At 39.1% G+C, this 15,494-nt stretch overlaps 1 protein-coding gene across 1 annotated transcript in view; it reads left to right on the plus strand.

The window, feature by feature from the left end:
* TGS1 (trimethylguanosine synthase 1) overlaps nucleotides 1–15,139 on the plus strand; it is a 37,509-nt gene extending 22,370 nt beyond the window's left edge. The window contains exons 8-13 of the mRNA XM_045292908.1: nucleotides 1,904–2,216; nucleotides 3,944–4,087; nucleotides 5,778–5,921; nucleotides 13,115–13,331; nucleotides 14,299–14,377; nucleotides 14,993–15,139. Coding sequence (XP_045148843.1) covers nucleotides 1,904–2,216; nucleotides 3,944–4,087; nucleotides 5,778–5,921; nucleotides 13,115–13,331; nucleotides 14,299–14,377; nucleotides 14,993–15,139 — 1,044 coding nt within the window. The remainder of the gene's footprint in view (nucleotides 1–1,903; nucleotides 2,217–3,943; nucleotides 4,088–5,777; nucleotides 5,922–13,114; nucleotides 13,332–14,298; nucleotides 14,378–14,992) is intronic.
* The last annotated feature ends 355 nt before the right edge of the window (nucleotides 15,140–15,494 follow it).

Consider the following 15,494-nt stretch of genomic DNA (forward strand, 5'->3'; position numbering starts at 1 on the left):
ATAAACATAGGCATGTACATATGTAAATATATTAATATATAGTGATAGGGATATAGGTCAATGTACATATATTTCTATAGGTTAAGAATTAAGATGTACATTGGGCCTCTACTCAAGCCTTCTCTCAACGCAAGAACACTTTGTTCTAGTAACCTGGCATTCTGTGATACTTACCTTCCCGACCCTGGTGCCGAAGTAAAAATGGGCACATAAGCAAATGTGCAGAAAGCTGAAGGTACCCAGCTATTAAAAGATACAGCATCTGGGATCTTAAAAGGCGTGAAGGTAAACAAGCGGCCATCTAGCAGGGAAACAACAGAGCCCACATGGAAGAAGCACGTAATCCTGTGTGATAACAAGGTGTGAACAGGACAGATACCAGGCATCAGAAAACCCAAAATAGTCATACTAATATGAACCAGTGGGGTCGGAATGGAGACCCAAAGCCCATCTGTAGATAATTGGACATCCCTTCACAGAATGGTCACAAGGAAAGGACGAGCCAGCCAGGGTGCTGTATAGCACTGAGGAAGCACACAACATTCCTCTAGTTCTTTAATGCTTCCTCCCTCCCACTATCATGACTCTACTTCTATCTTACAACCCCGATAGACTGGAGCACATACACTGGTACAGATAAGCGCTCTCGACACATGGAGTCCAAGACAGATAAAACCCCCAGGAACGGCAATGAGAGTAGCAATACCATGAGAGTAGGGAGAAGGTGGGAGACAAAGGGGGAGAAAGGGAGAACCAATCACAAAGATTGATTTATAACCCCTTCCCCCGAGGGCGGGGGTGGGCAAGGTGCAAACAACAGGCACATGGGTGAAGGGAGACAACAAACCATGTAAGATATGAAAATAAGAATAATTTATCAAGGAGATAGGAGGGGAGGGGAGGGAGGGAAAAAAGCTGATACCAAGGACTCAAGTAGAAAGAAAATGTTTTGGAAATGATTATGGCTGTATATGTACAAACATGCTTGATACAATTGATATATGGGTTGTTATAAGAGTCCCAATAAAATGATTTATTTTTTTAAAAAATAAGTTAGCCCCAGTCTTTCCAAAAAAGCTGTATATTCTATTTTTTTTGTCTCTATTGTCTATTTTTAGACAAATTGACACTAAATCTTGTCAGCATTTGTCTTTGATGAGAGTAACATTTAACAGTTAATAGCTTGTAGCCTGAACTGTTGGTGAGAGCTGCGTGTGATTTGAAAAAATTATGATTCAATAATAAGTAGGTACATTTATAATAGTAGATTATACTGAGGTAAATTGTTGGGGACCTTTATGCAAAGCTACTTAGGCACATTTAATTTAATTAACACCTTTAATTAGTGTTAATCCATTATAGGAAAGTACTAATATTTTAAATCTGTGTTAATTTTGTTCTTCTAAAGAAATCTTTGGAAATCCCTGGTGGTATTGTGGGTTAAACTACTAACCACAAGGTCGGTAGTTCTAAACCACCAGCAAGTCAGTGGAGAAAAGATGGGGTTCTCTACTCCAGTAAACATTTACAGTCTCTGAAACTAACAGAAGCAGTTCTACTCTGTCCTAGCAGGTCATTTTGAGTCAAAATTGACCATGGTTTTGAGAAAGAAATCTTTCTTTTAAAAAATCTTCAATAAATTCAAGATATGTCAGGATAACAAAATGCTTTTGGCTCAGAATAAGCTTATAGAGATCAGAGATACTATTTATGGTACAGCCTGGCATTCAAATTATAGATGAAAGAACTTGTGGGAAATCAGCATCATTGAAGTACGTATGTAGAAATTGCTGACATGGTGCCTGTTCTCTGTATATTTTAAAATAACAAGTGAAAAATAAAACCAGCGGAACAATTGTGTATACTGTGGAATTAACTTATGCTCATGACATCTTAAAATCAGGTAGAAAAATTCCTAAAATGGGTTAATGAGCCAAAGGATGAAATGGAGGCGGACGCATCACAGAAGTCATTTTCTCAGGACAACATCCAAGACTGTTGCACAAGCAGTGATTCAGAGGAACAGGTACCTGTGACAAAAAACGGGGATTCCCTGGAGACTAGTAATCTAGAACCTGACACATGCCCCAGCTTGTCTTCAGCTGGCAGAGGTGAAGCTCAAGAAAACGAAGGAGACAACCCAGTATGGACCGTGGCGGAAAAGCAAGATTGTGTCACACAGCAGAGGCCAGATTCTGTTCTGGTAGAAAATGAAGGTAAGGCTGAATAGGCCTTGACTTGCTAATTGATTTAGATAAATATGTTGTTCCTTTAGTAAGTTTTTCCCCAATTCCCCCTTTTAAATCATCGGTACCAAGAGTTCACTGCTGTCTATTGTTTGAGTTGTAAGAAAGCATGACGTGTATACACGAGTGGCAGTGTTTGAAAACACCGAGCGTTCTTCCCTCGCGGCTGAGCTCGGTACGGTGCTGTAGGCGGCGAAGCCTGTGAGAAACGACATTTGAGGGGCACTCGGTATGCCACTCAGATTGCCTCTGCTGTGCCTGCTTTTCGTTTTGCTCATTCTTTTTATTTTTTGTTTTGGGATCGTGGGTTTTTTCCATGTTACATTGACCAATAGTATTTACAGTAGTACACCCTTTATACTGGTTGAATGTTTTCGTCTGTGGTGGAATATACACAGAACACATTTTCCTATTTTGACCATTAACAATGACATTAATTCACACGATGGTTTGCCAAACCACTATAAATAATGACCTTAATCATCACATGGAATAACTCTTTTTTTCCATAACTCCTCGGCCTTTGGTAACTACCAAGTGACTGTCTACACATCTTTCTGTACTACATCTTTTATATAAATGGAGTTGAAAGATATTTTTCCTTTTCTGTCTCACTTATCTCAGTTAATGTTATGTTTTCTCCATTTTGTTATACATGTATCAGCATGTTTCATTTCTCTGGCTGCATAATATTCCATTGAATGAATATATCACACCTTGTTTATTCACTTAACCTGCCTAGTGGACACTTTTAGCCTTGTGAAAAACGGTGGTGACCAGTATCTGTTTTAATTTCCTCCTTTCAAGTCTTTTGGGCATGGTAGACTTGCATTATGTAATTGGAAAAATGTGCTGCACAAGACCTCTTAAAATATTGAAAAGCAAAGGTGTTTCTTCGAACACTCAAGTTGGACATTGAATGAGGAAGGTCAAAGAATTGACGCATTTGGATTGTGCTGGAGAATGATATTGAAAATGCCATAGATTGCCAAAAGAACAGACAAATCTGACTTGGAAGAAACACAGCTGGAATGGTCCTTAAAGGCAAAGATTTTGAGACTTTGTCTCACAAACTTTGGACATATGGTCGAGGGAAACCAGTTGCTGCAGAAGGACCTCATGCTTTGTAAAGTCGAGTGGCAGTGCAAACAGGCAGGCCCTCGATGAGGTGGATAGACACTGGCTGCAAAATGAACTGCTCGGATAAAAGACTAAGTGTCACGGCGGTGCAGGACCAGGCCGTTTTTCGTTTTCTTGTATGTCGAGGTGACTGTAAGTTGGAGCAGACGGGATGGCACCTAACGGGGAATCTTTACCAGAGCAGACGATCTGGTCTTTCTCCCTCAGAGCCGCTGCCACGTTCACACTGACGCCTTGTGGTTCGCAACTCCACTGGTAACTGCTGCATGGTCAGGGCTAAGTGAGAGCAGATACGACTGCCACTTCCCTCATTCATTCTTTTAAGGAATTAGAAATTGGAACTTAGCCTGCTTATGTCTGAGTTTGAAAAGCTGCTAAGGAGCAAGAGCAAGGAGACTTTAAGGGCAGTGCAGTTTCTACTATAAATACTCTTCTGCTTCTCAGAACCTAAGTTTGCATGCATAAACTGGATGTAGTCCAAAGTTGGAATGCTTCTGTGTGGCCACATTTTTAAATAAATTCACTTGTGTTCTGTATTTTTTTGGTTTTGTTTTCAGCTGAAATTAAGAAGAAGAAAAACAAGAACAGAAAGGTGAATTGTTTACCTCCCGAAATAGCTGCTGTTCCTAAGCTGGCAAAATACTGGGCCCAGCGGTATAGACTCTTCTCCCGTTTTGATGATGGGATTAAATTGGACACAGGTAATGCTTATAAATATTTTTGACTTTATTTTTGAACCATCTCAAAGTTACAGAAAAGTTGGAAAAATGCTACAAAATCTGTTTCTCCTTGTGTGTTTCTGATCCATATGAATGTTGATTGGTTACATTATCATGTCTTACCTGTTAATACAGTTATACGTATTTCTTGTCCTTATAGCAAGGATATTTTCTTACGTGGCAATAGTAAAATTACCAAAATTAGGGAATTTTGACCTTGTGACAGTACAATCTAAGTTCCAGGTTCATCAGTTGTCCTAATCATAGCCATGTATCACTTCTTTTTCCCAGTAGGTGTTCATGTATTACATTTAATGTTCATGTTTCTTTGGTTTCCTTCCATTGGCCTTTTTGGTCTTTCATAATGTTGGCATTTTAAAGAGCACAGACACTTAGTTATTCTATAGACTGCCCTTCAACATAGGTCTATATGTATGTGTATTTTCAAATACCAATTCAGGCTTAATGTATATTTGTAGCATCATGTAGCAAAACTAAACAATTGATAGGTCTAGTAAACGAAACATCCAGTGAAGAAATAGTACATAAAGATGTGAATTCCAAAAAAAAAAAAGCAGTGATTTACTGAATTAATAATGGAAACTTTGAAATTTTACTTGAGATATCCTGCTGTGACTTAAACCACTTGTTAACTGGTCGTGGAGATAGTGTACTTTTTCAGATATGAGCTACCTAGAAATTAATATTGATTAGCTGTCAAAACCAGGAGGTCTTCATACATGGTAGAATGTCAGGAATTGCAAGGACCTCATACAACTTAACAAAATGTTGTGTATTGAGGAGAGTATATAGGAGTTTGTTAAGAGAGATAAAACTGGAAAATGCTTTGAATTTCATTCTTGAAGTTTTTATTTTTACTCTTCTAGCAGTGAGGAATGATTTAAAGTTTAGGGGGTGGAATGCAAACCAGGAAATTTGCTCATCATTTTGCTTAGGGAAATAGCTTTCTCAAAAATGTAAATTCTGGGAAAGAAACTGCAGTATCCCCTTTCATTGTTTACTTCTGCAACTTTGAAGCATTTTTTTGCTTGCTTTTTCTAGCCCTTTGGTAATGTGAGAATTTTTTACAACTGTAGAAAAATGTACACATATTCATTACTTCTCCCGGAGGTCAAAAAGAAACTTTGAAGTTCAATGGGGTTTGGAGAGTTAGCTGATAGTTGAGCTAACTTTTCATGTTATATAATAGATAGTGGTTAATGCCTAAAACAGAAAAATCAGAATTATATTGTTTTTAGAGTGGTGGAGATATGCTACCCCCAAACAAGTCATGTTTTAAGGTAGTTGCTTCTGCAGAAATCAGGAATTGGAGTGTTACTCTGCTGTTTTTCATAATAAGCTTTATAAAACTATTATTTAAAACTATGCGGTATATATATTTGAAAAACAAAACTTTTTTAAAAGTATATAATAGGGTGATACCTCCCTTGTCTGGTGACTCTAAGCTTTATAAACGTTCCATTCCTTAAACAGCAAAGTGTGAAAAAAATCTACTAGATGATCATAACTTTGCTAGATAGTAACAACAAAAGTCCAACTTGAAGAGGCCTGAGGGAGCCCAGAGTGAATCATGTGTTACATACATCTCACTCATCGTGCCTGGCCAACTTCTTAAAATTAAGTGTCTGAACAGTGGTGCTCTTTCCTCCAGAGGGTTGGTTTTCTGTGACTCCTGAGAAGATAGCCGAGCACATTGCCAGCCGAGTCAGTGAGTCCTTCACGTGCAGCATTGTAGTGGATGCCTTCTGTGGAGTTGGAGGAAATACCATTCAGTTTGCCTTGACAGGAAACACAGGTAATTACCCATTGATGGAAGTGAACTGGTTTATGTTTATGCAGTAACCATTTCATTTTGTTTTAGCCTGCCTTTTCTGAGATTTACTATATAATTAGTACTGATTATTATTATTATTATTGTTATTATTATTATTATATTAGCCCCAAATACTTAAAATAATAGCTAACATGTTTAAGAAGAAACAGCCATCAACAGTGACCTCTAAGGGAATCTGCTTCTGCCAGTTAAACTCAAGGTTAAAAGGTCAGCTCAGAACATTGTGGATACTGTTTGGGGAATTCCCAAGGGGCAATTTTGATAGATTTTCTCGAAAGACACAGGACAATCACACTTACTAGGAAGAAGTTTTAAGATAATTAAAACCTCCTTGGTGGAGAAAAAAAAAGGCCAGAAGAGTTATGTTTCGGTGTATCTTTTCATCACAGTATGGCTGCTCATTCTCACGAGTCAAACCCTGTGTGAATTCATTAAGAAACCTTGCCACATCTACCCAACAGCCCCGGATCTTGCAACTTCAGACTTGATTTCGTTCCCAAACTCAGCATTTCAGAGGAACACAATTTTTGTTCCTTGATGCCAAAACTACCGTTTTGATATAAATTAGAAAGCACAGGATTCTTCAGGAAAGGGTTAATAGAGAGCTGGATCCACCACCTGGAAGAGTGTACAGACCTAACAACAAGTTATAGTCTTTATTTTTACTTAATTAAGACATCTGTGCATTTTTATAACACTTTTTTACTTACCTTGAAACCCATCAAAACCCTATGAGGCAGAACGCACTCCATGGAGACACTGTCGTTAGCATGCATTCCCTTATTTATCCTCAGAGACTTGGGGAAGCATGTTTTTTACTGTCCCCTTAGAAGATAAAGGCAGTTGCCCAAGATGATTTAAATACAGCTGTTGCACAGGTAGAAGGGCCGTGCTGGTATCATGGCCTCCGTGTTGGGTGGCTAACCACAGGTCGACAGTTCAAACTTAACAGTCACCCCACAGGAGAAACGTGAGGCTTTCTGTCAAGTGACACAAACTTGGAAACCCAGACGGGCAATGTTACTCTGTCCTTGTAGCTATGAGTCTAAAGAACTCAATGGCAGTCGGTTGGGCTTTGAATGATGGAGCAAGATTATAACATTCTATAAAAGCAAGATACTAAAATAAGGAAGGAAGAACGATGGTCAGGGAATGCCAACTTGACCACTCGTTTCCTTTACGAATCTGAGGAGCGTTTACCTACCTGCAGTGGCCTTTGTGGTACCTACCCACTTTAATATCCTGTATGTCTAATAGATGACTTTAAATATTACATCAACCTTACAGTTATCTCTTTTGCAATCCCGTTGCATATCACTGTAATCTAGGGACACAGGGAGATGTATAGCAATAAGAAGAAATTGAACAATTTGTCCAAAATGGCATAGCTAAGTAGTAAAGCCAGGGCTTTTACTCAATTTTTCTGATTGTGATAACCCTGCTTCTGTTTAAAAGGTAGTATGAGGTGAGGTTGTAGAGAGGTTTGTTGTTCATATCTTCATCGTCTGTAGATACTTAGGGATGGTTTTTTTCCGTTATCTTCAAAGCAGTGATGTTTTACATTTCAGCAGCTTTTCACTGACTCGGTAATTCTTGTACATTTCATTATATTGACTAGGAAAGCATAATATAAAAACAAAAATAGTAAAGTGATGTTTAGAATCAGTTAAAACCAGTACTTATAAATGGGAGCAATTGCTCCTGTGTGTAGGCCTTGACATTTGCTAATTTTATATAGTTTTCTAGCATCTTGGATAAAAGCTGTTTTTTATGATTACCACAATGATAATTACTTTATATTTTCCCTGAATTCACTGTTTGCGCATAAAGTTCTTCTACGTGTTTGCCAGGCAAGTCAGTCCCGTGAATCCAAATATATCATAAAAAAAAAATTTTCTTTTAACTCGGAAATGATGATTCTTAAGCATTTTTCTGTTAGATCTTTTTATGTATACGTAAGTGTCCAGCTGCAGAGCAGGGAGGAAGGGCTTGCACTAGAGAAGTGCCAGAAGGTTGAGCAAGTTTTGAGTTTGCCCCTTGTGGCAGCCATAGCTGAGCTCCTACAGCTGACCTGACTAAGCTACAGCCAAAGAAGATCATCCACCCCTGAACCTTGGCTGCCGGCTGTCACAGTTATCACGGCTGCCCTCCAGTTCATTGTGGACAGGGAGGCTCTGGGCTGCAGCCACTGTTCTTATCAATTACTCAGAGAGGGTACACCGAGACAGCCAATTGCAGGTGCAAGTTTGCAGATCCCCAGACTCCTAGTACTAATGGAGAGCCAGAACAGCTTGGGAGAGGGGTTACTTTGATAACTCCTCTAGAGGTGGGGTTCTTAAGTCTAGAGGACTTAAAGTGTATGCAAAAATTATTTTTATTACTTCCACTTTTCCACAAATTTTGAAGCCCCTTTGGATATCAAATGTATATAAACATGTGCTTTATGTAATACAATGTTCTTACAATGCCCACATTATGTAATGACTTACTTCACAGTACAAATTGTGGATAGTCACACATAGTTCAGTACTGCTACCACCACATCATTGACCATGACTTTGAACCACCAACACTGGTTAGCAGCCACTTTATTACTGCACTACCAGAGCTTTGTAAAAGAATATTACTAGATAATAGTCTTTGACCAGCATCCAAGATGCAGAACATAACTGTGTTATCACCCAGTGGAACTTTCTGCAAAGATGGAACATCTTCTGAGTTCACTGTGATAGCCCGTGTCTGTCTGAGCATCTAAAACTTTAACGTTATCATTTAATTTTAACCACTTTTCATTTTCACGTGGTAATGGCTGCCATTACTGGGTGCTGCCGTTCTATATAGTGTCGTCCTGCATTTGTCAGCATTTTGCTCATGTAAAATTCCATGACATCTGCCTCCAAGAGAAACACAGAGGAAACATGAGGATTAACTAATACAGTGGTTCTCAACCTTCCTAATGCCACGATCCTTTAATACAGGTCCTCATGTTGTGGTGACTCCCCAACCATGATTATTTTCGTTGGTACTTCGTAAAGGTAATTTTGCTACTGTTATGAATAGGGCGACCCTGTTCGACTCCCATAGGGGTCGTGACCCACAGGTTGAGAACCGCTAAATTAATTTGTTGAAAGCTGCTTTATCTTTGAACTTTTTTGGTGTTGTCAGCAGTTTTTTTTATAAGTTTTTTTAAGTTGTTTTTATAAGTTCAGCAGATTAAAGAGCTGAAAAACCTTTTCTCTTTTAAATGTAAATGGGAGCTTCTTTCTAACAGAACAGTTCTGTTCTCATATGTTGCTTGGTTTCACAATATATTATAACTGGTGCTTGGAACCATTATTTAGGTAGTTTATTGGAAGCATTGTTTCTCAAAAGCATGAGTAAATTATGAAATTGGTGTTTCTTGGGAAATAGTTCCAATTCTATCAGTTTCCCACTTAATCCCTTCAAATATAAACTGTTGCCATTCACCCAATGATGTACATTTAGGTACATGTGAGTAGTTTGCTCAAAACTGTTGGAAAACTTTAAATAACAACATTATTCATAAGTCTTTATCAAATACACTAAGTTAAATGAAAGCCTATTCTGTAGACCTATGTCAGAAGAGACCAGCCCTTAGCAAAGGAAGTCATGTCTGGTGAAGTAGATAGTCAACGAAAAAGAGGAAAACTGTTGAGGAGCTGTGTGTTAGTCTGGGAACTTTAGAGAAACAAGTCCACAGAAACTCATGTATAAGAGAGAGTTTTATATAAAGGGTAGGTGCACATCAAGAAAACATCCCAACCCAGTGCTGCCCAAGCCCACAAGTCCAACATTAACCCATTAACCCATCTGCCCAACACCAATCCACAAAGTCCTCCTCCATCTCACAAAACGCACACAATGACGCCACTTGCAGGAGGAAAACGGAATCAGTGAGCGTGTAAGCATCTCACCCCTGGCAGGGGTCTCCACACGGCTGCTCCAGCACCCAGGGCTGAATCCGGGTAGGTCCATGTGGCTTCTCCTTGGGGATGTCTTGCAGGAAGTCCGCCTTGCAAGCTGAAGCAGGGAACTGCTAAGGCAGCTGCACCCTAGTCCAACCATCAGAAAGCAAGAGACCCGAGAACTAGAAAGGCGAGGCTCCCTGAGCCATTTATCTCTCCACCCTTCAATTAACCCCACATGTGTTTATCAGCCAGGTTGGCACAATTAACTATCTCAAGCTGGATGACTGCCACGATAGCCTCAAACACAAGGACTATTGTGAGGCTCAGGCACCAAATTTCATTCTGTTGTGCATAGGGTTGCTATGAGTTAGAAGGACATCTAACAAAAACCTTTAGTAAAAATACTGTTTTCTATTTCTTCTGTGTAACGTGTCTCATAATTTGACTATACAGCTTTGTAAATGTATTTTCTTTGGATTTGTCAAATTTTTGGTCTTTGAGGGTTGTCTCATTTTGATAAAATTTGTATTTCTTGAAATCTTTGCATTATCAGCTTTCTGTGAAATTGGTGATCATTTCAAGTGTCTCCTACCAGGCTACACAGAACATGGTAAAGTTGAAAAACTCACTGCCATTGAGTTGATTCTGACCCATAGTGATCCTTTAGACAGGGGTGGAACTGCCTCTGTGGGTCTTCTAGACTAAATCTACAGGAGTAAATCATCTTTTTCCCTCACAGTGATGGGTGGATTCAAACTGCTCATCTTGTGGTTAGCAGCCCAGCTTAAACACTGGGCACATATTCAGCATTTGGGAAGTGCTTTATATTTTATTGTTCTGTGAGTTTTTTCTAGCACTGTGAAGTTAGCACATACTGGTAAAGGTGTGCTCAAATGGATAAAATTTTACAGTAAAATTAACTTAATATGGATTGGAAACCTAAATGTAAGCCCCAGAGCTATAGGGATCATAAATGAGAAAATTGGGACAATGACCCTATTGCAGGGCACACAAAGACTACCAAATATAATAAAGCAAGCACACACACTGAAGGACAAACTATATGACTGGAACTTATTTAAACACTAGTGAAATGAGCCTACGGATTGGGAAAACGTCTTTAGCCATGATACCTGGACAAGGGACTAATTACTAAAATATATAGAATTCTGTAATATGTCAATATTAATATAGCAATAAGAAAAAAGACAAAGGACAACTAGAATGCCCAAGACTCATGATCACTAGCCATTCAAGAGATGCAAAACAAACTAAGGACATCACCTGCAATGATAATGATAACCTAACTCAAAACGGAACAGATGCAGGAGAGGCTGCAGAGGGATTGCAACTCAACAGGGCTGATAGGCTTGTAAAAATGTGCATCCGTTGTGGGGAGGCCTCACTTCAGTTGGAGTCACTTTCTCAAGATGCCGGTAAAGGGAGAAGACCAATCAACTGCTACCATACAACATAGTTCTAAGGTCACCCCAAATCAACAGATATTCCTACAAGAGTGATTAGCAAACCTTACTGAATGTGACACAAGGGCAGGTGGGAAGAGGGTGTCTCTCTCAGAGGAAGCAAGAACGTTTCTCTTGTTGGGCAAACTGGGTGGGGCAACCTGCAACCAGGAAAAAAACAATACTTATATAGACCCCAAGGGAGAATACGCCCAGAATTATGTTCCTAATTGGATATTTTTTACTTCGTTTCTGTCTAGCCCTTGGTGACCCAGGCTGTGTGCCATAGACAACTGGAACTTTAGATACTGTCCTCCATAGGCCAACATCCTTCATAGACCATACCAGAAGGATTCAATGTGGAAACTCCTCTAAGTGAACTGGGCTTTATATTAAACTCACTTGTAACAGATTTCAGGAACCAACATATTCCCTTGGATTTAAGGCTGAAATGCCTCAGAATGAGAAGAAGCAAGTGACCACTATCCCAAGATAATGGAATTGGTAGTCATTGCATTCAGATATTTTCCTTTGAGGGTGCCCAGTGAATGGTGACCCCGGACTAACACATAATTACTATTTTGATGATGTTCTGGTTAAGTTGGACTGTAATAGTCAGCAGTTCAAAATAGTTCAGAAGGAAGACAGGACTTTCTACTCCCGTAAAGAGTTAAGGTCTCGGAAATCCGCAGGAGCAGTTCTAGCTGTCCTGCTCTATAGGGTCGCTATGAGTCAGGATCTACTCAAAGGCAGTGAGTCTGGTTTGACTTTTACTTTTTAGGACATATATCTATCTGGCAGGCATGGTTCTGCCTATGATTGGATGTTATTGAAAGTTGTGCCCTATCTCCAACCCTCCCTGTGTAAATTGTCTCCAGTCATTAAAACTTTTATTAATCTGTATAAGTCAACAATTCGTGTATTGTGGTAAGAAAAAGCCAGCCTATACAGGTCTAATTTCCTTTTCTCAACATTGTTTTAAAATCAGTACAATGAGTTAAATTAGTAATACTCTCAGTAGAATTGCCTTATGCCCCATGGGGATTATTTATAATGTTCTCTACCATGACATGTTGTCTCTAAAGTGAACCAGAGACATAAGCCATAGTGTATGAATGAATAATGGCCTTGCACTTAGGCCTGACTCATTGTTTTGTTTTTTGGTGACTGTTGCTTTTGTTTCTTGTTTTTTTGTATGGTTTTCTGTATATGAAATCAGGATAGGTAAATCTATAGAGATAGTAACTGGATTAATAAATACCTAGGGGCGTGGCAGGGGAAGCTGAGTGGGTAGGGGGAGCTAACAACAATGAATATGAGAAAGAAGAATGTTCCGAAATTGATTGTGGTGGTGATTGCCTAAATCTTCTTAATGTGACTGAACTATTAAGACTAGAAAATAGAACTATCATCTTGCTTTGGTACAGCTGATTGAGGGAAATAATTTTGACAGCCAGTCACATTTTCTTGGTGCAACACTCTTAAAGAATTCATTCTAATTTAGGTTAGCACTAACTGTGAGTCAGAACTGACTCTAACAGTGGGTTTAAATTTTTTAAATTTTTGTGTGTGTGCTTGGAGGGAGGGGGCCATTTGGAGGGGTGTTTGTTTTTGGTATATCACTGGTCTATGGGGCCAAATATCTTAAGGTTGCGTCCTTTAGTCTTTCAAAAGGTTTGTTGTACAGAAGGTAAGCAGACTTATAAAGGTTAACTTTATGAAATGATAATATCAATGACTCTTGACTTTTTGCCACTTTTAGTGATCGCCATTGATATTGATCCTGTGAAGATTGATCTTGCTCGAAATAATGCAGAAGTTTACGGGGTAGCAGATAAGATCGAGTTTATCTGTGGAGATTTTCTCCTGCTGGCTTCCCACCTAAAGGCAGACGTTGTGTTCCTCAGCCCTCCTTGGGGTGGACCAGACTACGCCACTGCAGAGACCTTTGACATTAGGACAATGATGTCTCCTGATGGATATCCTTTGGAAGTCCTGAGTGTTTATATATAAAAACCATTGTGGGTGTGTGTGTGTGTGTGTGTGTAATAGAAATTACCGAGTAATATTTGTTAATGGCATTTGATAAACTAGTTTCTTTAGCATAAAAAGTAGGTATGCAAAAATTATATAATAATTTTGCTATTGCAAAGCAAGAGAAATAGAAAGCATTAAAGGTTCTTGTTTCACGATTGGGGAGTTCCTCATGACCTTTCCCTACAGTCTGGGTGGCCAGCCACCACTTCAATTTTCTTCAACACACATTGACTTTTGGGCTACTTCTTTGTATGTCTTAAATTGTTTTCTTTCTTTTTGTTGTTGTTACACTTTCAAGGTGCTGAAACAGACACATTTCATTAGAGAATAGCATTATTTTCTCCTTCATTCCCTGCTCCCTAAAACACTCATCTGTTTGTCTTTAACAAAAGAAGAAATCTACTTCTAACTTATTACTTAAAACTCAGAGTGTAGACTTCAGTGACGAGTTGTTCGTCTTTATTTTTCCTGAAAACACGGGATTGCTGTCTGCTCCTACCCCTTCTCTCTTTGCAGTAATTAGAAGTGGCAGCAGGACAAGAGTGCCTATCACTGCTCCTGGCTTCCTCCCACTAGAATAATAGATAAAAAGATTCAACAAGCTTCACTTTGGAGCTGTAGTGTGTCGTGCTGGTGATACACTGGACTGCTAACTGCAAGATCAGGTGTTAGAAGCCACCATCTCTCCGAGAAGCCTCCACTTCTGATCTCTGATTTGCCAAGCATGTGCTATTAAATTAGGAAATTTCTCTTTAGTTCCCTTTAGGTGTTGTTACGAGAATTTAAACTTGTGTTTTGTTATTTATATATCAAAATGGAACGTTTAGGTTGTTATATAATGAGTAAAGAACTTCTGTCTGATCAAAAAATCACTGCTATTGCTGCTACTTTACCTTAACTGCTCTCCACATTTGAAATTTTCAGGCTTTCCCAGAAGATCACTAATAATATTGTCTATTTTCTGCCAAGAAATGCTGATATTGACCAGGTGAGTGCTGATGAACTTCTATGAGCTTCTGACCTGTTTCAGACAATGAGAACATAAAGATACATTTCTTTACCTGATAACACAGGAGAGAAGTCCCGGCTTGTTGTCTGTTAAAGCACTGAAAGTGTTTGTCAGATCCAGATCTATTGCATCTCCTTAATCCCCACAGCTCCTGGCATATGTATATATGAGAGGGCTTTACAAAGTTAAAAGTTATCTTTTAAATAGAAGTTTATCTTTCGATTCCATTTTCCCCAAATTTTTGAAGCTTGCATATATATAAACACATAGATATGTATGCATGTGTACACATAAGTTTAAAATCATGATTATAGGAGCTTGGAAGTCCATCATCAGCCCATATTTGAGTAGACATGCTGAAAGTGAAGTTCAGAATTGCCTGAAAAGGAAAGGCATTTTGTTTGGTGCCAAGGTAGAGTGAGGGGCTTAAAAGAAAAGCCTGAGCCCCGCTCAAAACTGTTGCGGGGACAGGAGTTTTACATTTGGAAGGAAGACCTGCAGAGAGAAGGACTGTTTGGCTTTTGTAAATTTCGAGCAAGTAGTAGACCGAAGGCCTAATGAATGGATGCAGAACATTGTCGGGCATAACTCCAGAGAGTGGACCCTGCTGCTCGGAAGGTGCTTACAGTGTGGCTGAGGAGCGGCTGCTTTCTCAAGCGGAGAGTCAAACGTGCTGATGTGAGTGGACTAAAGCCTGTGGCGGTGACGCCTTCGGGGTCTTTATTGGCTGAAGGAGCCTAACTCATGGTAAGAAAGAACAGCTGCAAAATCTAATCATTGGAACTTGGATTGTACAAATTACGAATCTAGGAAAATTAGAAGTTGTCACAAATGTAATAGAGTGCATAGAGATTGATATCGTAGGTACTAGTGAGCTGAGATGGACTACTATTGGCTATTTTAAATTCAAAAATCTTGTGATTAGGAGTAGCACGGTATTCATAGTCAAAATGGATATTTCAAGATCGAAATTGAAATATAATGCAATCTATAATAGGATCATATCCTCCAAGAAATCCAGTCAACACAGCTATTACTCAAAGTTAAGCACCACCAACAAAAACGAATGATAAAAAGTTAGAGAATTCTACCAATG

Source organism: Echinops telfairi, unplaced genomic scaffold (assembly GCF_000313985.2).
Source record: "Echinops telfairi isolate 266 unplaced genomic scaffold, ASM31398v2 ScPeMD7_1;HRSCAF=3_0, whole genome shotgun sequence".
NCBI classification, from domain to species: Eukaryota; Metazoa; Chordata; class Mammalia; order Afrosoricida; family Tenrecidae; genus Echinops; species Echinops telfairi.